The sequence below is a fragment of the Nicotiana tomentosiformis genome, chromosome 11 (assembly GCF_000390325.3).
Source record: "Nicotiana tomentosiformis chromosome 11, ASM39032v3, whole genome shotgun sequence".
NCBI lineage: Eukaryota > Viridiplantae > Streptophyta > Magnoliopsida > Solanales > Solanaceae > Nicotiana > Nicotiana tomentosiformis.
The window spans coordinates 91,117,288-91,140,461 of NC_090822.1; the positions used below are offsets into that span (position 1 = coordinate 91,117,288).

The following is a 23,174-nucleotide window of genomic DNA, read 5'->3' on the forward strand; positions in this document are numbered from 1 at the left end:
TGATCGATGTGAACCAGTATCGAGGTATATGTGCTCGATAACTAAAGGGCACCTCGAGCAGTTGAGGAAAGATTGTAACTGGGAAAAAAATAGAAGTCATAATCCCGGCTCCCGAAGAAGGTATCACTACTTATGTGAAAGGGTTTTTAAGTGTGTATACTTACCCTTTCACATTGGGCCCCCTCGACCTTATCGTTATCGATTTTTGCCGCCAATACCAAATAACCCAAGGCCAAATCCATCATTCATTTTGGCGGATCGTTATTCTGATCCGCTTCTTCGTGAACAAGATCGCGGGGATGCCTTTCACCCTCAACCATCTTATTAGACTGTACAGCCCCCGCCTCTATCGAGGTGGGTTAATAAAACTCCAGCGCCGGGCTACCAAGGTGTTGTTCTCGAGCATAGACGAGGATAAAGATCGAGGATGGATGGGCAGGTTCGTTCGAGTGAAGACTTCGGACCTAATTCCGGCCGAGAAGATGCCGTTTTTCGAGGAATGGAACATAAAGCGTAAGTACAATTCTGATGTTATCTCCTATTGTTTTGCCTCTTTGTTTCTTTCTCACCGATATCCCCTTTTGCGATGTAGCGGTTCCTTGGATGCCTGGTGCAATTCCTAATCTTAAGAGTTGGGTACGGGACCTAGCTTCGACTTCTACTTACGCTGAGCGCTCGTGGCGTGATTTGTCAAAGGGCCATTGGGAGGCCAAAAATCATGGTAAGCTTCTTTCTCATGTCTTTGATAGTTCGAACGAAATGTTTTCCATATACTTAACCAATTTTCTTGTGTGTAGGCGTGGGCAAAGATGCGGTTTTGAGGCCCCTGCCTGGTGAGGAAGAGACGCCAGCCCTGGTCCCGAAACCGGCGAAGGACCATAAGAGGAAAATGGCCTCTACTTTCGAGGATCCACAACCTAAGACGAGGACGGCTCGTAAGCCGAGAAAGAATACCATCGTTTTGACCGAATAATCAGTTCCGCGTCTAAGGGATGAAGACTAAGAAGAAGAGAACTATGGGACCATACTGGTGGCCCGAGTGAAGAAAACCATCGCCGCCACAAAGGTAGTTGGATCGATGGTGGTTTTATGTGTCTCCGCCTCTAACTGAGGGGATATCGGAGAAGGATTCGGGCAAAGTCCCCGAGTTGATGGAGATCGAGGATGCCTCCCACCGAAGCCAACAAACGACGGGTTTATCTAAAGGGCTGGTCCTGAAGCTCTCCGGACCGAGGAGAATGCCCCAAGCGACTCGCCTATTCTCCCCGATTTTTTCGAAGGGGCGATTCGGGAAGCCTAAGCTTTGGGGACCCTCGAGGTAGGTCGGTTCCACGAAGGAGAGGATCCCTTTCGTGATTTGCTTACTGGTGTCGAAGATGTTGCTGGCCCTAGTGATATGCCGAGCCTTTTCTTCGAAGTGCAACAAGCTTTGAATCGGGTAAGCTCTAACTCCCTTCGTTGGTGCCAACTTTATGTTTGCTTTTCTTTTCCAACTTTTTTTCTTCTTCCTTCGTAGGCCTTAGTGGTTCATCGATAGGCATGTTCTCGATCTCGAGCTGAGTTGAGTCGGTACGAGGCCGACCTCCGAAAGGTCACTGAAGAGAGAAACGCCCTTAAACTCCTCTGCGGGCAAAGGGAAGAGGAAATCAGGGGGCTCCGAGTCGAGTTGTCCAATGCTCATCAACACCAGGCCGACCTGACTGAGCAGGTAATGATAATATTAAAAACCCACGAGCTCGATTCTGGAACGATGGCTAATATTTCGATCTCACAGTTGCAGCAGAAGCTTGAGCTGATCAGGCTGCTTCGTGAGGAGGTTGATACGATAAGGGCGGAGACCTTGGGATGGAAAGATGGCATGGACCGCCTTGGTGCAGAAAAAGAAACTACTCGAGCTCAATTATTATCGGTCGAAAGTCAACTTCAAGGCATAAAGGAGAGGAGCTCGATTCAAGTGAGGAAAATAGAGGAGCTCGAGGCTCGGTTGGCATCTGAACTCGCTAAGGCCAAAGTTGAAGCAGATAAAACAAAGGCCTAGGCGGATGCATTCGTGGCTGTCTATCGGGCTGATGCCGAAGCCGCTCAGGTACAGGCAAGAAAGGCAATCGAGACCGCTTAAACTCGAGCATACTGGATTGCTGAAATCGCCAAATGCCAATCTCGAAAGGAGACCCTTGAGGAAATCCATGCTCGAGGTTTCAATCTCACCGAAGAGATAAAAAAGGCTAAAGAATTTGAAGCTGAAGCTGGAGCCTTGGTTTCTGATGAAGATGATGATGATGATGATGAGAGTAAAAGTGAGTCTGAGAGCGGGGAGGATCTCGATGGTGAAGAGGCTTCTCCCGGAGATAATCAGGAACCTTAGGATTTTTTGTGTATGAAGATCTTTTACTTTCTCGATTTGTCTTTGTTTCATATTCTGCCTTGTAAAAACTTTGCTTCAGTCAAGCCTTATGAAAACTCGGTTTCATTCATGTCTTATGAAAATTTTCATAAGTTCGAGGCTTTAGGCAATTTGATCGAAGCCGGATCTTGTAGTCTTTATAACCGAGTGAGTCATTGTTCAAGCTTGAGGTAATCGTAGTCCGTAGGCCTTTAATAGTCGAGGGAGTGATTGCTCGAACTCGAAATAAGAGTAGCTCGTAGGCTTAGTGATCGAGTGAGTGGTTGCTCGAACTCGAAATAAGAGTAGCACGTAGGCTTAGTAGTCGAGTGAGTGATTGCTCGAACTCGAAATAAGAGTAGCCCGTAGGCTTAGTAGTTGAGTGAGTGATTGCTCGAACTCGAAATAAGAGTAGCCCGTTGGTTTAGTAATCGAGTGAGTGCTTGCTCGAACTCGAAGTGAAGTAGCCCGTAGGCTTAGTGGTCGAGTGAGTGTTTGCTCGAACTCGAAATAAGAGTAGCTTGTAGGCTTAGCAATCGAGTGAGTGCTTGCTCGAACTCGAAGTGAGGTAGCCCGTAGGCTTAGTAGTCGAGTGAGTGATTGCTCGAACTCAAAATAAAAGTAGCATGTAGGCTTAGTAGTCAAGTGAGTGATTGCTCGAACTTGAAATAAGAGTATCCCACAAGCTTAGTAATCGAGTGAGTGCTTGCTCGAACTCGAAGTGAAGTAGCTCGTAGGCTTAGTGGTCGAGTGAGTGTTTGCTCGAACTCGAAATAAGAGTAGCCCGTAGGCTTAGCAATCGAGTGGGTGCTTGCTCGAACTCGAAGTGAGGTAGCCCGTAGGTTTAGTAGTCGAGCAAGTGTTTGCTCGAACTTGAAATAATGTTATCCCGTAGGCTTAGTAGTCGAGTGAGTGATTGCTTGAACTCGAAATAAGAGTAGCTCGTAGGCTTAGTAGTCGAGCGAGTGCTTGCTCGAAATCGAAGTAAGGTAGCCCGTAGGCTTTATTGGCCGAGTGAGTGATTGCTCGAACTCGAAGTAAGGTAGCCCGTAGGCTTTATTGGTCGAGTGAGTGATTGCTGGAACTCGAAGTAAGGTAGCCCGTAGGCTTAGTGGTTGAGCGAGTGTTTGCTCGAACTCGAAGTAAGGTAGCCCGTAGGTTTTATTGGTCGAGTGAGTGATTACACGAACTCGAAGTAAGGTAGCCCGTAGGCTTTATTGGTCGAGTGAGTGATTGCTCGAACTCGAAGTAAGGTAGCCCGTAGGCTTAGTGGTCGAGTGAGTGATTGCTCGAACTCGAAGTAAGGTAGCCCGTAGGCTTTAATAGTCGAGTGAGTGATTGCTTGAACTCGAAGTAAGAGTAGCCCGTAGGCTTATTGATCTTGATTTCTACAGTATTTTAATTGGCAGTCCCCGATTTATGGGGTAAGTGTTTTCAAACTCCTTCGGTCGTGATCAGCCCTTATACCTGTTTGAATCATGAAGTAGAATGAACTTTCCAAAATATGAGATATTGGTAAAAAAAAGTTTCTCTTCATAAGTCAATATACATGTGTTTGTGTTTTGTGCCAAGGTTCAAGCAAAACTACGCGGGCATTGTTCGTTTTGACCATTTGGACCTTACATTTTATCCTATCGAGCCCCTATTTGACATGAAGTAACTTTCTTGTATCGAACTTGATTTATTCGATGGTAATGCCCCCCAGTATTCGAGGTTGATTGTAAAGAAACCTTGGATACTGTTGAATTGTCCTCAGGTAGCACATAATTGTTGCCTCGTTAAAAACCTCGCCGGAAAAACCCATTTGGGATAAAAACTAATCTAAGGGGAAAAGAGTGCAACGCGTACTTTAAAACCCGAGGTCTCGATATCTTTTGTTGAACTCCTGCAATGAGTTAGCGTCGAATATATATAAACGAAAGAAGGGAGAAATTCATACCTTAACTATAATATCGTTTGAGAAGTGATATGTTTCAGTTGTTTGGCAGTGGTTCGCCGTCCATCGTTCTGAGTTTATAAGATCCTTTTCCGACTACATCGAGGACTTGATAGGGCCCTTCCCAATTCGAACCGAGCTTCCCTTCATTAGGATCTCGAGTGTTGATTGTGACCTTCCTTAGAACTAAGTCCCCGACCCTGAAATGACGAAGGTTGGTTCTTCTATTGTAGTACCTTTCGATTCGTTGCTTTTGTGCAGCCATTCGAACGAGTGTCGCTTCTCATTTTTCATCTAATAATTCGAGGCTAGTATTCATAGCTTCGTGGTTCAATTACTCCGTTGCATGTCGAAACCTGGCGTTGGGTTCTCCGACTGGAATCAAGGCTTCGGAGCCATATACTAAGGAAAACGGAGTTGCCCCTGTACTAGACTTCGATGTTGTTCGATATGCCCAAAGGACTTCAGGTAGAATTTCTCTCCATTTCCCTTTAGCTTCGTTAAACCTTTTCTTCAGGTTTTGGATGATAGTCTTGTTCGTCGATTCGGCTTGTCCGTTCCCACTAGGGTGATACGGTGTTGACAATATCCTTTTTATTTTATGGTCTTTGAGAAATTTCTTCATTTTACTGCCGATAAATTGTTTACCATTGTCGCATACTATTTCTGCGGGTATCCCAAATCGACACACGATGTGATCCCAGATGAAATCTATAACCTCTTTCTCTCTAACCTTCTCGAAAGCCCGTGCTTCGACCCATTTAGAGAAATAATCAATCATAAATAAAATAAACTTAGCTTTACCTGGGGCTGATGGCAGAGGGCCGACGATATTCATCCCCCATTTCATGAATGGCCATAGGGATAGGACCGAGTGAAGTTGTTCTCCGAGATGATGGATCATGGGTGCATGTCTTTGACATTTATCGCATTTTCGGACGAACTCCCTTGCATATTTGTCCATATCGATCTAATAATATCCAGCTCTGATTATTTTTCGGACTAATGAATCGGCGCCGGAATGATTTCCACAAGTGCCCTCGTGAATTTCACGTAGGATGTAGTCGGTATCTTCCGGTCCCAAACATATTGCAGTGGGCCATCGAACACCCTTCTAAACAGCTTTCCATCATTGAATAAGGTGAACCGTGCAGCTTTTGTGCGTAGAGCTCTTGACTCCTATGGGTCCGATGGAAGTTTCTCGTTCTTGAAGTATTCTATATATTTGTTTCTCCAATCTCAGGTTAGACTTGTGGAGTTTATCCCAGCGTGACCTTCCTCGATTACGGATCTCGAGAGTTGAACGACAGTCCCCGAGCTGATCTCATCTTCTTCGACCGATGACCCCAAATTTGCAAGTGCATCGACCTCGCTATTTTGTTCTCGAGGTACATGCTGTAAAGTCTATTTCTTGAAACGGTGCAAAGTTACCTGCAGTTTGTCCAAATACCTTTGCATTCTATCCTCTCGAACTTCGAAGGTTTTGTTTACTTGGTTCACCACCAGTAAAGAGTCACACTTGGCTTCAATGACTTCTGCCCCCAAGCTTTTATCTAGCTCGAGACCTGCAATCATAGCCTCGTACTCGGCCTCATTGTTAGTTAACCTAGAAGTCTTGATAGATTGCCTAATAGTGCTACCCATGGGCGGTTTCAAAACGATGCCTAGCTCGGACTCCTTCACATTTGAAGCATCGTCTGTGAAGAGGGTCCATACCCCCGATGGTGTACCCGATTTTAACAAGAGTTCCTTTTCAACTTCGGGTATGAGGGTTGGCGTGAAATCGGCCACGAAATCCGTTAAAATTTGAGACTTGATAATCGTCCGGGGTTGATATTCGATATCGTGCCCACTGAGTTCGACGGCCCATTTGGCCAATCTGCCCGATGGTTCGGACTTGTGCAAAATATTACGAAGTGGGTAAGTGGTTAATACACATATGGGGTGATATTGAAAGTATGGTCTTAACTTTCTAAAGGCTACGAAGTGGGTAAGTGGTTAATACACATATGGGGTGATATTGAAAGTATGGTCTTAACTTTCTAGAGGCGCTTATTAGAGCAAGTGACAATTTCTCTAAGTGTGGATATCTAGTTTCTGCTTCTCCTAAGGTTCGACTTATATAATAAACGGAAAATTGCGTACCTTGCTCTTCTCGAACTAGGACACCACTTCCCGCGATTTTCGTTACTATCAAGTACAAGTAAAGTTTCTCGTCTGCCTTTGGAGTGTGAAGTAGTGGTGGGCTCGATAGGTATCGCTTCAATTCCTCTAATGCATGTTGGCATTCCGTGGTCTGGGCGAAATCGTTCTTCTTTTTGAGTAGAGAGAAAAATCTGTGGCTTCGATCCGACGACCTCGAAATGAATCGACCTAAGGCCGCTATCCATCGGGTTAGCTTCTGCACGGCTTTTACACTGTCCACGACGGTGATGTCTTCGATGGCCTTAATTTTATCGAGGTTGATCGATCCCCCGATTCGATACCATGAAGCCAAGGAACTTTCCCGAACCGACCCCGAAAGCACATTTCTCGGGGTTGAGCTTCATGTTGTATTTCTTTAAAATCTCGAACGTTTTATGTAAATGAGCCAAATGGTCCTCTGCGCGTAGGGACTTAACTAGCATGTCATCAACATAAACTATTTACCTATTTGTTCCTTGAACATTTTATTTACTAGGCGTTACATTATAACAATATGTTCCATACTTGGTGATAAATGAAGGTTTTTCTCGGTCTTTCGGGTTCATTTTGATTTGATTATACCCGGAATAGGCATCGAGAAAAGTAAGGACCTCATGGCCGGCCGTGGTATCGATCATGTGATCGATGTTGGGCAGCGGAAAAGAATCTTTGGGGCACGCTTTATTTAAATCCTTATAATCTACATACATTCTGAGTTTGTTCCCCTTTTTAGGGACTACAACTACATTGGCTAACCATTCGGGGTATTTCACCTCCCGATTGACCCTATTTTGAGAAGTTTAGTTACATCATCCTTTATGAATGCGTGTTTTACCTCAGACTGGGGTCTTCTCTTTTGCTTCACCGGTTTGAACCTAGGGTCCATGCTTAGACGATGCGTCGTTATATCCGGTGGGATCCTTGTTATATCTAAATGGGACCAAGCAAAAATATCTATGTTATCAATAAGAAATTGGATAAGCCTTTTCCTGAGTTCAGGGGTTAATCTCGTTCCTAGGTATACCTTTCGTTCGGGAAAATGTTCGATCAGTATGACTTGCTCTAATTCTTCAACCGTTGATTGGGTAGAGTCGGAATCATCGGGGACCACGAAGGATCGATGGATCCTTTGCTCATCATCTTCGTCAATCTTCTGATTTTCTAGTTGGGTTGAAGCTGACGTCTGTGATTGCTATTTGGCATCACGTCCCCCCTTCGAGTCCGACCCCTTTGCTGACGAAGGTGAGGATATCGGAATTGCTTCTTCGACGGCAAACATTTCTCTTGCGGCCAGTTGTTCTCCGTACACTGTTTTGACTCCCTCCGATGTTGGGAATTTAAGAACCCGGTTGAGGGTCGAAGGTACAACTCTTATATTGTGGATCCATGGCCTTCCAAAATGGGCGTTGTACCTCATATCGCCTTCGATTACGTGGAACTTCGTTTCCTGGATGGTCCCGACCACGTTTATCGGCAGAATTATCTCGCCTTTGGTAGTTTCACATACCATATTGAGTCCGTTTAGAACCAAGGTCGCAGGTACGACCTGGTCTTGTAGACCGAGCTGTTCTACGACCTTCGATCTAATAATGTTGGACAAGCTACCTGGATCAATTAACACACGTTTAACTTTAGTTTTATTCATAAGTACGGATATTACCAGTGCATCGTTGTGAGGTTGCATGACTCATTTTGCATCTTCATCATTAAAGGACAGGGTTCCTATGGGTGCGTAATCCTGAGTTCGAGGTCGTTTCTCTCTCATAATCGATGTCTTAGTGCGTTTAAGCACCGTCCTTTGAGGGGTATCGATGCCACCGATGATCATGTGGATGATATGCTGTGGTTCTTCTTGTTCGTTTTGTTTACCGAAATCCCTATTTTTGAAATGGTTTTTGGCCCTGTCGCTTAAAAATTCTCGAAGGTGCCCTTTATTGAATAACCGGGCTACCTCCTCTCTTAGTTGCCTCCAATCTTCCATTTTGTGGCCATGGGTGCCATGATATTCGCACATTTAATTGGGGTTCCTCTGGGCAGGATCGGTCTGCATGGCCCCAGCGTGTGTTTTTACGAAAGAATCTACAAGCATAGAAAAAGAATCGATATAATTAGATGGTAAATTATGATACCATATCATTGCTCCCTTTGACAGGGTTTCACCGAATTTCTTCAATAATACGGATTCGATTTCATCGTCCTCTAGATTGTTCCCTTTAATGGCACATGTGTAAGAGGTGGCATGTTCGTTGGGGCCGGTAGTTCCGTTATATTTAGGAATTTTGGGCATGCGAAACTTCTTTGGGATCGGTTTAGGAGTCGCGCTTGGGGGGAAAGACTTTTGTAAGAATGTTTTGGAATCTAAGCCCTTCAATATCTGATCAACCCTGGAGTTATATGTTTCCACCTTTTTTGTCGTTTGCCTCGATCCTTTTTTTTCCTGATTCTATTCGTTTGGTCATTTCTTCGAACACCTTAGCAATTTCGGGATTAGTCCCCGACTCTTGCTCATTTGACCTTACTATAGCTGGTTCCGTTCTGTGGGTGATTTCTCGGGGTGGACTAGGCTCCGGCCTGCTCGGTGTCTGGGTTTGACTCTGCAACTGAGCTATTATTGCTTGTTGAGCTTGCAATATTTTAAAAATCATACGCAAGCTGGCTCCGTTTTCCTCAACGTTATGGGTATCTCGAGATACAGATGGAGTACCACAATGAATGTTATTTTCAGGTTCAGAACGTAGGTTTGCCTCAATGGCCACATACAAATTAACGTCTAATGACACTTCGACTCGAGCACCAACGACGTCGACAAGCGACCTTTCGGCCCTGGGCGTCAAGTTGTTGTTCTCACCTTGAAGACCAGCTTCGTTGTCGTTAGATAAGGCCATTTAATTGATAGCTCGTTGTTGCTAATCCGAAATCAAAGACACTTCCAAAAACAAGCATAAAATGGTGTGTTTTGCGAATTCGTATCAAATAACCATTGCTATCCTTAGCCCCACGGTGGGCGCCAAACTGTTTACCCGAAAAACGGATAGAGTTGAATTTGTACGTAGTTCTAAGGGTATGTGGTATAGCTTGACACAAATCGTAAGAGTAAGTAGAAATGTTGAATATTGACTATAAATAATGAAATACACACAAAGTTAAAAAGGGAAAGATTTATGAATAAGCAAGATGATTCAATGTATAAGGTTCCAAAGGATAATCTCTTAATATAGGAATGTATCAATAGTATTGTGTCTTCTTCCCCTCTTACAGAAATATAGCCATCCCTCTTATAGTGGAGGGATCTTACTTTAGATATAATTAAAAATACATAGTGGAGAACTCATGATAAATCAGTTTTTTCCTAATTACCGCCGAGATTCTCTCCCTTAGTGCGGCTGTAACGGCTCCTGTCTATGAGCCTGATCTTGATCGGACTTGATATTGATCGGTCTCCAAAGTCAGAGCTCGATATTGACTCGAGCTAGATATTGATTCGGGGCCCGGTCTTGATCCGGACTCGGTATTGGTCGGTCTCTGGCTCTTAAGCTTGATAGCATCGCTTCTCTTCTAGCTCGATTCGAACTCGAGCTCGATAATGACGTTGAGCTCGATATTTAATCTCCCCAAAACTCGAAACTTGTTCGTGCCTTCTTCAAATCTCACCTCGATATTATGAAGACGCTCTTCCGTCCGTCTTCACCAATCGTACGAAGGTCGAAAACTATTTTGAGCGTATACACCTTTCAAGTCTCATAAGTGAATTCACATGAATAAACATAATTGTAGACTTGTAGTAAGACCGCCGCTAATAGTGACCAACAATTCTCAACGTTAAAGCGATCAAATTTTGCCCAAACGTTACAATTTACAGCCTTGACTTTTAGCGCCCAAACAGGAAGAAGTGAATCACATGTCTTAAACCACGAGAAATCAGAGTTCAAATTCGAACAAAGACCAAAATGCTAAAAAATTTCATCCCAGGTAACTAAGTCTTAGTAGGAACAATTACTCGGTATCTATAGAGAGAAATAGTCGGTGTATGCAAGTTGACCTGAACACATACTTCATAAAAAATCATACTTGCGACTTTTGCCTGTTGAACAGGGTATAAGGGCCTCACACCCCGTGCATATGTGACCAAGATATTGAAAAAGAAATTATCATATTGTTCCTTTTAGTATTGCTAAAAATACTAGTAGTGTAGTAAAAAGAGAAGTAGAATCTACACGGTATGCCTATTGAAAATACCAGTTAAAGACCAATTCAACTCATTGGTCTCTAGCCCATCTGAAAGGTTACCTCGATACTAAGGAGCATACAAAGATAGGCTTTTTGCATGTGGGTCGTACAATCTGTGATGTAATAACATATCCAAACTTAGGCAATACTTTCCTGTTTCTACACCTAAGCCACCGTTCCAGTTTTTTCAAATGAGATGCACACAAAGGCAAAGACAATATTTGTACTCCTTAATCAACTGATCTTGAACCAAACCACCTCGAATTTAAACTACAACACCAGGGGCGACCATGAATACCTTTACAACCTATGCTTGTCGAACCTATGTTTGTGAACTAGACAGGATGTCCGATAATTAGTTGAGGTGCTCAAAACTTGCCCCAACACTAGTAATATTTTTAAACAATGGTTAAAATTTAGTAAGATTCAAGGCTAATTTGTGATGTAACAGTAAGGTAAATGTTAAGCCCATTACAGTATTCAAGATGTTAAACCACCCTCTTTTGTTTAGAAGGAAACTGAAAACGGATTTGACAGCCATGAACTTTTCCTAGTTGATTTTCTCCCATACCGTGATGGAACACACTATACAAATGAAAGATCCAGTATCTTACCTATTTTTTGGCTATAGCCTGTTTGGCCAAGCTGCAAAAATCTAACTTATTTTGAGAAATGCTTTTCTCAAAAGTACTTTTGGTGAGAAGCAATTTTATGTTTGGCTAATTAATTTGAAAAACACTTATGAGCATCAATTAATGTTTAGTCAAGTTTTTAAAAATTGTTTCTAAGTGTATTTTTCTCAAAAGTGCTTTTGAAAAGAAACTACTTTTTTCTAGTTCTCCAAAACTGTTTCTGCTTCTCTTCAAAAGCACTTTTTTCCCTTCCAAAAACTAGGCCAAACACCTCATTTTTTGGATAAAACACTTCTGGCCCCAAAAAAGCTTGGCCAAACAGGCTATAAAGACTCATAAGATTGATTCCCTATGAGTCCATGACACCAAAACCAAATTTCAACATCCATTTCAAACTAAATGGCCAACATTTGCTACTGCAGAGGGACCAAAACACCCTAGCAAAACAATGACAGAAATGCTAGACGTCAAATGTCTCGCGCTCCAGGTCATCATCAAACAAGCTTGTGATCAAACAGAAACAGAAACACAATAGATTGCATTTGATAAAATTTGTCACAGATTTAAATACTCAGTACAGCTAAGCTAAGAAAAGTATACTTTGATCTAGTGTAACCCATGTAAAAGTGAGACGTCCAAATCAGTTCACTTCATGCTAACAAAGTAGGCTAACAGGTTAAGCAAAATTCAGGGGTAATACACTAATGTAGTTGACCAAGTATAATAAAGACCTTGCAAGCAGCAGCTGTCACCCACAGTTCATTTTACCTCTTCATACTCGGTCACTTCTTTCTGAGCTAACTCTTACTGGTTTTTAATTGCACATTACTTATTTGTCCAGCATCTACCTCTGTAGTTGGAGGTGGTTCAGAACATGCCCTCAAGACAGCTTCATTCTGCAGAATAAAAATATTAGAACCTCTGTATATCTGACATTTTTTTTTTAAAAATCGGGATATAATTCCTTATAAAATCTAATTCGAAACACAGATCATTGAGAAGAAATGAAGTTTTATGAGTTCTTCCAGGTCCACATACAAAAAAAAAAAAATCATATTCTCCTTAAATTAGATCAACATGAGCAGCAACTGATACAGGTAAACAAATCCCAATATCACAAGTCATAGGACTTGGAATTCCATTACTATTACATATTTTGGGTGAGAGAAAAGGAAAGGTGAATTCCCGAAAAGCTAATCTACTATCAGTGCCTTATTCCAGGTAACCATTATCAGACTGGACTTGTAAAAAAAATTATTTGTGCTGGTTTCCCATTTCCTTGTTCTCCTTCTGAAAAAGGTAGGTTTGTTTGGTTTCTCTTGGACTACGTACAGTTAAGATCAAGACCACAAGACATGCCAATTATTCAACACTAAATCTTCTGTTTCTCAGATAATTGCTAAATGGGCTTGTCCGATCGTTGCTATGATGCTCGGACTCGGGGGTGGGTACCCGATATGGGCGGGGATCTAGAGGTCGGGTTCTTCATCACATAAAGTTTACGATTCAGGGATATGGATTCGAGTGCAGATACGGGCAGTGGTGTATGGCCAATACATATATATTATGACATATATAAGTATATATTTTGACAAACTAAATTGAACTAGAATAAATAAAATTTAATTTTTTATAAACACCTAATATTTTATTCAGAAGATATCTGGTGTGGATCACACACCCATACACAAATTGTGTCAAATCAACATGGGTGCGGCTAGAATTTTTTGAAGAGTCCGAGCAATATCGACCTCTCATTACCTGAGCCAAAAATAAATAGATTTTCTTTGTTTTGTCTAAATAGCTCATTTAAGCAATTTTTGCTTTTCTATTTGTAATTTCTTCTTTTGAGAATCTTACAATACAAACATTTATCCATTTCAGTAGGATTCTGTTAATTGAAATGACCTAAAAGTTATACTCCCTCCGTTCCAATTTATGTGAACCTGTTTGACAATGCACGGAGTTTAAGAAAAATGAAGACTTTTTGAATTTGTGGTCCTAAACAAGTCAAAAAGGGGTCCAGAGTATTTGTGTGGTTATAAAAGTTTCTCATTAAGGATAGAATTGGAAGTTTAAGCTAAATTGTTTCCAAATTTAGAAAGGGGTCAATTTTTTTGGAACGGACCAAAAAGGAAATACGTTCACATAAACTGAAACGGAGGGAATATATATATATATATATATATATATATATATATATATATATATATATAGTGTGTGTGTGTGTGTGTGAGAGAGAGAGAGCACACATGTATTTTCTTTGAACTGATCATACATTATAGTTTCTACAAACAAATAAGGAGAACAACAACAGCAACAACAACCCCAGTATATTCCCACAAGTGAGGTGTGGGGAGGATAGTGCGTACGCAGACCTTACCCCTACCTAGTGAAGATAGAGAGGTTGTTTCCAATAGACCCTCGGCTTAGAAAGAGTGAGAAGAGGAAGAACACGAGGGGAAAATAATAATAATAATAATAATAATAATAATAATAATAAATAAATAAATAAATAATGAAAACATAAGGGGGAGGGGAGGGAGACAACATTAAAAAAAGAAAATACGCAAAAAATTTAGAAAGTTCTAGATATTATATACATAATAAAGACTGTTTTTTGATAAGTAATGAGAAAATAATATAGTTGGTAACCTTGCACTGAGCCAGTGTTACAAAAGATAATTACAGAATGTGCAATTCCCCTATCGGATCAATCATTGCATCTATATCATGTACAATTGTAAGATTGCACCTAGTTGCGGTCAGCTATATGAATCCTTACTATCCATGTCGCTCCAATTAAACCAGTCTAAATCCAATACAAAAAGTCCGTATACTTTATTCCTCAAGGTAACTATTGAATGAGAATAATGGCCAGTTTATTAACAATTTCAACCTCATTTACATCAATATTTGATCGCCTTTTTATAACTGAGAAATCCCGAGGTCAAGTGGCACACAGTTCGAAACTCGGTGGATAATAGGCCAATGAATATTTGCATCTTAAGCTCATTAGTTCCTCAATGCCCTGAAGTCAACTTAATTGATTGATCATAAATAGGGAAACCAACTCAAGAAACCATCAAAAGGATCAAATAAGCATGCAAATGAGTCTTATCAAACAATACTCCCGAGAGCCACATAGCAACATACAAGAAAAGGACAGCCATAGATCAATACGGCTGATTTCATTAAAGTGACTAATGGTCTCATGATGTTGTTAAAGATGATATTTCAAAGGAAATTCATGGAACAAAATCTTTGGAATAAGATGATACAATCGAAAAAAATAACTGGAACTCTTTTGTTTTTTGGTAACAATGTAAATATTATAATTGACAACAACAAACGATTACACGTATAGAGCACCTAAATCTGACCACAGAATTTAGGCCTCCAACACAAAAAAAACAGCTAATTACAAAGAACTTGTTGAACTAAACTCCTACATTTTTGTGATTTCTTTGACTTCTGAAGTAACTCTAACCTCTCTATAACTTCCCTCTTAATTTGTGTAACTACCTCTTCTCTATTTACAGTTCTTAAATTTTTTTATATTTCTAACTCTCCGGGTGTGGTATATCACTGCTACATTGGCTGCAACTACCACATCCTTCTTGAATTGTTTCCAATGCTTACGTTTGATCATTTCCAGCATTTGTTTGATGCCTGCAACCGGCACTGGTTGTCCTAACCACAAATTAATTTCTTGTCTTACTGCATTTATCCAGCCGCATTCTACAAACAAGTGGTCCTTTGTTTCCAGTTTGTCCTCATTACACAAACTACAATTTATATTATCAACCTGTAATTGCATCCCGATCAATCTGTCTTTAGTTAGCAATCTACCTAGTGTTGCAAGCTAACCAATAAACCTGTGTTTAGGCTGTGCTACAGCTGTCCAAATTAAGTCTGCAATCTCTAAGTTCTGTAGTTGGCCAACTATAACAAGATAACTGCTTGTGATTGAATATCTCCATCCTAAGGTTAGAACATATATGCCATGGGAGTACCATTCCTTCATCAATTCTTTGAGTGAGTTTGAGGAGTATATGCCCATATGTCATGATCTGCTTTCACGTAGACTCCATGAACCCACTTTACCCACAGGGATTCCTTATTCAATACCAGTTGCCATAGTAGTTTACCTACTGAGACTATATTCCATTCTTTGCACCTTTTGATATTTAAACCCCCTAATTTCTTTGGATAACACACCTTTTCCCATGCAACCAATGCCACTTTCTTCTGCCCCTTATTTTTACCTCACAGATACTCCCTGCATAGCCTATCTACTCCTTTTACCACACTTTGAGGTAAAATAATTGAGATAAAATAAAGACAGTCCCAGAAGCTATGTATAAAGAAGAGCACAACATTTACTATTTGAAGTCTTCCTGCATAAGACAATTGCAGATCGCACCTATGAAAGGAGCTGAGTTTGAGAGTCATCACAGATGCGGAGCTTGAGGCGCATCTACGATCGTGCATAAGCAATGTCCATGGGCCCATAAGCGAGATTGAGCACAAAAGCGGGATTCTGAACCGCACCTACGTGTGTACAGAAGCGGGGAAAGTCACGCAGATGCGGAAGGCCGGTCTTCAGAGATGCTTCGCATAAGTAAAATTGTTCCGCAGAAGCGGAGGTCGCAGATGCGACAATGTGACCACACATGCGGGATTTGGTGGGCAGAAGCTATAAAATCAAGGCTTTTGGTTCTTTTATCATATTTTGAGATTTGGGGCTCAGATTAAGGCGAGTTTTGAAGCAATTTTCATCACGTGGATTGGGGTAAGTGTTCTACACTCGATTTATATTATATTTTGTGAATCTATCTTAATTTTTGGCAATTGGTTGATGATTTCCAAAAAGAAATTGGGGGGTTTTTTCTAAAATTTCATAAAGTGAATTTTTGAGTTTTGAACATCGATTCAGAGTCAGATTTGAGTGAAACTAGTACGGTTGGACTCGTAATTGAATGAGTTGTCAGATTTTATGAGTTTTGTCGGGCTTCAAGGTGCGGGCCCGGGTTTCACTTTTTAGTTGACTTTGGACTTTTTATTAAAGATTCGACCTTTATCATTTGGAATTGTTTCCTTGGTCATCATACTTGTGGCGGCGTGCCACTAGATCCACACATAACAATCAATAAGGGAATACCCATCGAGCCAAAATACGCATACTCACTAAACATATGTATATCAACCATAAGCACGCCAAGTGCATAAACATAACCCTCGGGTAACGGATAGCATCATGTGCTACAAAGGCCCAAGCACGACTAAGGTGCATTAAACAACCAGCATCTCGAGAGCCAACTCACTCATATAACACCAGAAGCTACACAGGATCATAACACATGTGTGAATAATAAAGTCGTCTCACAACCCACATGGCATAAAAGAGTAACACATAAAATAAACGACGACATGAATAACATCCACCGCACTCGAAGACTCATCCATAGACAAATGTTGTGCCGTATAAACATATTTGATCTGGTGTAGAATCTACCTTCACATTAGGCCCGCCAATGGACCTCTAAGTTGATTCCAAACATCTCAAAATAGGTAAGTATCCTTTCAAGATACACAATGACCCCATTCATGACACATACAAACGCACAACATTTACTATTTGAAGTCTTCCTGCATAAGACAATTGCTTAGAATAGGTAGCATTGATTTTGTGAGTGATCTTCCCAATCAACATTTGGCAATCCATCTTATTCCATTTCCTTGGAGATAAAGGCAATCCTAAGTATCTGCTAGGAAAAGTTTCAAGAGTAAATCCTGTTCTTTCCAGCAATTGGTCCTTAATACCTTCTTCAACCCCAGCTACGAAGAAGCTAGATTTCTCCATATTGGCTATCAAACCAGATACTTTACTGAAGTGATCAAGAGCTTCCATTGCTCTATTAACTGAGCTAACATTACCTTTGCAGAATATCATCAAATCATCTGCAAATATGAGGTGTGTCAGCTTGATCTCTTTGCACATTTGATGAAACCTGAAGTATGGTAATCTACTGATTGTCTTTAAGGTTCTGAAAAGGTACTCCATTACTAGAACAAATAGTAGTGGGGAAATAGGATCTTCGTGCATCAATCCTCTCTTTCTAGCAAAGTAATCATGACCTTCACCATTAACTTTGACTGTGAATGAATTTCTCTGGAAATCCATATCCTCTTAAAGCTTCCTCCAAAAACTCCCAGCTTATCATGTCATATGCCTTCTGATGCCTATTTTCATTAAGCATCTAGGAGTTGTCTTTCTATTGTAGTGCCTTAGTAAGTCATGGCAGATCAAAACATTGTGCATCATTGACCTTCCTTGTACAAATAGTTTTGATTTTCCAGTTTTTTAGAAAAAAAAATTAGCTGTTAGTGAGTCAAAGACGACTTTCTAAAATTCCTAGGCAATAGAAAAAGTGACTTTCTTTCTTCTTCTTTTTTTCTTTTTTGTGGCAATGGAGCTAGGGCCAGCTTGCACACACTCATCCACCAAGCAGCCTGCTACAACCCACAGGCACGGTTGTCATGTAACGCTTCCAACTAAGTCTGAACTCATTGCACTATAGAAATTATGGATTCAGAATTCAGTATTTGTTATAATTTTGGTAATTTTTCACATATATTTATGCTCCGTATCTTAAACGCTGGGTTTAGTTCAACCGCCTCATATATTTTTTTAAAATTAACCTCATTATTTACATCAACCTAAGAAACTAAATTAAAGATCTCCCACATAATGTCATCAACTGAATAAAAAAATAGCATAAGCGGTGTGAATCAGCATAAAACCCTAAACTTTTACAAGGAAAGATTCCGAGTTTAAAGAAGAATAAAAGGAAAAGAAGAGTAGGAAGTTGACCTGCCAAACACGGCGAAGACGTTTCTTGGCATTAGCTTTGCGAGTAGGAGTGAGCTTTATTCTCTTCCAAACAAGCCCGCCGGAATCGTGCTTCTTCACTATTTCCATTACCCTTGTTCCCCAAAACGCACCCCATATCGCCATTTTCACTATCTCCCTCTTCCTTTCTGTCCGTTTCTTTATTTATACCAGGGGTGAAGGACAGACTGGGCCAAATACAACATAAGCCTAGCCCATTTTTCAATCAGCCCAAATAACTTGTAAAAATAGCACGGGCTAGCCTGTTTTCAGACTGGTCATTCAAAAATAGTCAGCGTTTGCAAAATCATTGAAAAATAACCATTATTTTGCTGCAACACGGAAAGTTTCAGCATAATATACTAGAGATCGGCGCACCTGTGTATGAACTTCCAACATATTATGCTGGACTGGTATATTATACTGGAACTCTAGTATATTATGCTAGAAGTCCAGTATACTTATGCTGGAAGTCCAGTATATTATGCTGGAGTTCCAGTATACTTATGCTGGAGTATTTTTCGGATTTTGAGCAGTATTTTCGTTCAAATTTAAGTGGCTAAATTTCGATCTTTTGAAACTGTGGTTATTTTTGAATAACCACTTATAAATCTGGCTATTTTTGAATTTCTGCCAAATAACTTTTCCTTCATCCAAATCAATGGTTCTAAGTTGTGACATATTTTTTAACAAATAATTGCAGACATATAATACTTTTTGGGGTGGTCTTTAAATTTTGACCCCAACTTGTGCCATGGGAAGAAGTTTGAGCTTAAAATTTAAAAGTATTGCCCATAGGGTAAGGGAAGGGCAACACTTATTAAACTTAAAGTTTTGGAGCATGCAGGAATAAAAATTCAAGATTATTTTGAGAGTTATTTGTGTACTTCATCTATAGATCACGTTTAATGTAACAAAATAATAATCTTGAAATTACTTTTACATTTTTGAGCTGTTTGCAAGGTACAATTTAAGTGACATGGATAGGAAAATAATGTTTACTGGAAAGTGAAATCTTTATTGTGATTAAGAAAATAGATGATTGGTCTTTTTTATTCTTGCTAGTTCTTATTTTCCTCATGCTTGTGATTTGTGAAGGAAAAGGCCTTTCTATCCTTATTAGGATTACCAACATAAGGTCTTCTCCTGCTTACATGTACATAAATCCATGAGGATATTTAGAGCTCACAAGAATACTAAAATACAATATCGGGACATTAGAGTAATGTTGCCATCAATCTAGTGTGGAGCTAACTATAACTGGATGTAGAGTAATGGTGCTCACTCATAGCATTTGGAGCAACTTCCGAATTGAACATGAGGTAAAGGAAGTGATCAGTATGAAACTCAATAAGCCTCATTGACATTCTCTAAGATGTCTTTAGGTGTACATATATCAATACTCCAAATATTGAAGTAGCCATAGATTAATTTGAGGAAACTTGAGATGTTTCATAAGATTATAGAGGGATGTAATATTATCATATACTCCATATATACTAATGACATTATATATGTGTCAGTCCTCCATTTATATATAGAGAGACCCTTAAAATGGATAACAATTGAATTTATACGTGATTTAAAGGATATGTGGATTAATTTAATACAAGTGATCAATAATGTTAGATATGCGAATAAATAACCAAACCAGTTGTGAAGTTGATTCCGAGCTCGGACCTAAGCTTGACAGTTGTTCTGCCCTCGATTTGGAGCCAAATTATATGTGAAGAACTATAAGCAAAATAAGAACTTTTGAATAACTTAGAAGAAAAGAAAATAAGTTTATATTGCCTTGGTATGCGTGTTGCAATGAGTGTATTGAATAATAAACTTGCCTCTTTTATAGTAGGAGAGTTTTACCCTAAATACAATTCTAAGAAAGGTAAAAATCTTCTATTTCGTTAATCACTGATCTGCTGCCTATACGGGCCGAGATCCACACCGTGATATCCGGTTGGGCGCGGATATCACGGCCCTTCGTTAGTCGTGTACAACCGTTTGGTTATGCTTTCCGAGGTCTTGGAGCTCGAACCAGATGCGGGAGGCATTGTCTCGATGGCCCCAGTGGTAAGCGCTTCGTTTGAGCCTCAGTACGAGAGGTTCTTAGCTTCGATTCTGATCCCATGTAGTTCCGTCCTTGCTTCATTTACCTCACCAGAAAATTGGGGTGCTCACTATCCACGGTTTTACCCGTATACAGATAGTTTCCTCGTTTCTCAGAGAGTAGGTTTGCCGAAGCGATAAGAGGCGATAGATGAAGTCCGGTTCCTTCCTTCGTACGTTACAACCGTAACGACCAAGAAGTTGAAACATTCCATCAGTCGTGTCGTTCTGACTTCTGACACGTGTCAACCATCAGCTGGTTGCCTCCGAATGCGAAGCGTCGCGTACTTCCCCTATAAAAGCTTCTTCCCTCTGCTCATTTTCCACTTTCCGATCAAGCTTCCACCTTCGAAATTTCTAGCTATCACCAACTTCTTTCAAATCTTCATATCTTCATCTTTGATCTTCACATCCTCATAATTGTTCTTAGGTTCTTACCTAGATTTTCTTCAAATCTTTATACTCTGCTCTTCAGCCTTCAAACTCGTTACTTCAAACCTTCATATTTTTTCTTTAAATTTTTAAACTTTACCAGATAGCAATGGCTAAAACTTCCAAATTAGTTCCTTAACAGGCTGCCTCTTCATCTTCCCACCCGGCCACAAATGCCGAGGTGGCTGCTTTCGAGGCGGTTATTCTCGAAGTGGCCGCTCCCGAGGTGGCTTCCCCGAGGCATCTTCCCCCGAGCCTCCCATGAAAAGCTTTATACCCGGGGGTTGCTCAATAAAGGACGACTTCAAAGTCGAGAAGCCCTAATCCAAACAGGACCGAGGCGAAGGAGCATGTAGATACATATGGTCCATCACTGAAGATGTCCTTCACATAGTCTGAGAGGACTACAAATGGGAAGGCAAGGACGTAGTAGTCCTCGTGCCCGAGGATGATATTACTACCCACGTGGAGGGGTACTTGAGTGGTTACACCTACTCTTTCACTATAGGCCCGGTAGACCTGGTGATTTTGGCCTTCTGTATGAGGTATGCCTCAGGCAAATCCACCTGTCTCTTTGAAGGATCGTGATCCTCCTCCATTATTTTGTTAGCCACATCGAATCCTCTCAGTTCACCCTTGACCATTTACTCCGCCTATATAGTCCACGAATTTTCTGAGGAGGGCTGATCAAAATCACTCGTCGGGCCAGCAAAGCCCCCTTTTTTCGAGTATCGACGATGATCGGGACTGAGGCTAGCAGGGACATTTTGTTCAGGTGAAAACTGAGGATCTGATCCCTCCCGAATTCCTGCCATTTCCCGAGAAGTGGAATGCATCTCATAAGTGCAACCTTTCTCTAAGCGTCAATTTTTCTTTATTTCCTTTCTCATCATTAGTATTTGTGGTTGTACAGTTGTTGGACGAGTTCCTAATGCGATTCCCTGGCTCAAGGAGTAGATCAAAGATATCTTTAAGTAGATGTCATACTTCGAGCGCTCATGGCGCAAGCTTTCGAAGGACATATGGGAGGCACGTTCTCATGGTAAAGTTCCCCTCCGAATAACTATTACTATGCTTTTAAATTACATAGCGTTGATCTCTCTTCTTTACTTCACAGGTTTGCCTAAGACCACCAAACTTAGGCCGTTGGAAAGGGATGGGGATGTATCCTTGTTCGTTGATCCCTCCGTTACGGGGCAGCCCGAGGCTATTGTGGGGGAAAAGAAGAAGAGGAAAAGAAAGTCTTCGGGCTCCTAGGATTCCGAAGTGAAGCCAAAGAAGAGGACGTCTCGTAATCCCAAGAAGATCACCAACTCCCGGGTGCCAAATTCTGACTCACTTCTCCATCTTAGGTATGAGTCTGAAGAAGACGACATATTTGTTGCCCACGGATCTACCCCTCTCGGGGAGCAGGCGGCAATCGAGGAGAAGAACCATGAGGCAGAGCTCCTTCTAGTTTGAGAGGCCATAATTGAGATGGGGGCTGCGACCTCTCAAGAAACTATTCCTGCTTTGAAGGAGGCTATCGGTGTGATCGACATCGTTGAGACACCCTCCTACACTGATTCCATGCTAGAAGAGGCCCAAGCGGGAAAAGAAAAATCAAGCAAAGGGACACAAGGTGCAGAAGACCCCCTTCACTCCTTCTTCGATGACATGGATCTGTCAACTCTAGAAGATTTCTTCGGGTTGGGCCATCTGGAGATACCAAAGAAGGACGTGCCCTCAGGAGATGGCGGACCTAGCATGAGCCCACGATTGGTGAAACAATTCCCTACGCCGAGTGTGGACCCCAAGCGCAAGAGGACGGTTATTCTCACGATCCTGGTGGATGCCCGGGTCTTATCTGCTACGGTAGGCGTAGCCAGTTACCTCTGATGTCTGGTAACCGAGGAGGACCAGACAAAGATGAACGAAGTGGGCACGTTGAGCCTCTTCAATGAGGCACATCACACATTGAATCAGGTAAGGTTCTAATACCTTGGATCTCCCCTTATGAATTACTTTTAAAAATTCCTTTGATGTTTCTTACTTATTTCCCTTTCTTTACATGCTTCAGTGCTCCACCATGAAAGTTTCCTCTGGTATCGCTTGGAGATAAGCCAACTCGAGTTCAAGCTCAAGGAGCAGGCTCGGAAAAAGGACATGTACAAGCTGCTCAGTGAGCAACAAGATGGGGCTGTCAAGGACCTTTAGGCCGAGTTGGACAGGGCTCAGAAGGAAGCTTTGACCCTGAAGAGGGAATACGCCAACCTGGTCGAAAAGGTAAATATATTTGAAGTTAAAAACGAGGAATTAGTTTTGGTGGCTAACAACAAAACTTCGCAGGTCCAATAGAAGCTCGACCAAATCCGTATTGAGATGAACGAGTTTCAAGCC

General features: G+C 41.2%; 1 protein-coding gene across 1 annotated transcript; it reads right to left on the minus strand.

The window, feature by feature from the left end:
• Positions 1–11,872: 11,872 nt before the first annotated feature.
• LOC138900740 (uncharacterized) lies at positions 11,873–18,414 on the minus strand. The gene is made up of 2 exons (XM_070188227.1): positions 18,240–18,414; positions 11,873–12,258 (listed from the first exon to the last, which is right to left on the minus strand). Exons 1-2 carry the CDS (start codon positions 18,381–18,383, stop codon positions 12,160–12,162), a joined length of 243 nt encoding a protein of 80 aa, XP_070044328.1. The 5' UTR covers positions 18,384–18,414; the 3' UTR covers positions 11,873–12,159.
• Between the last annotated feature and the right edge of the window lie 4,760 nt (positions 18,415–23,174).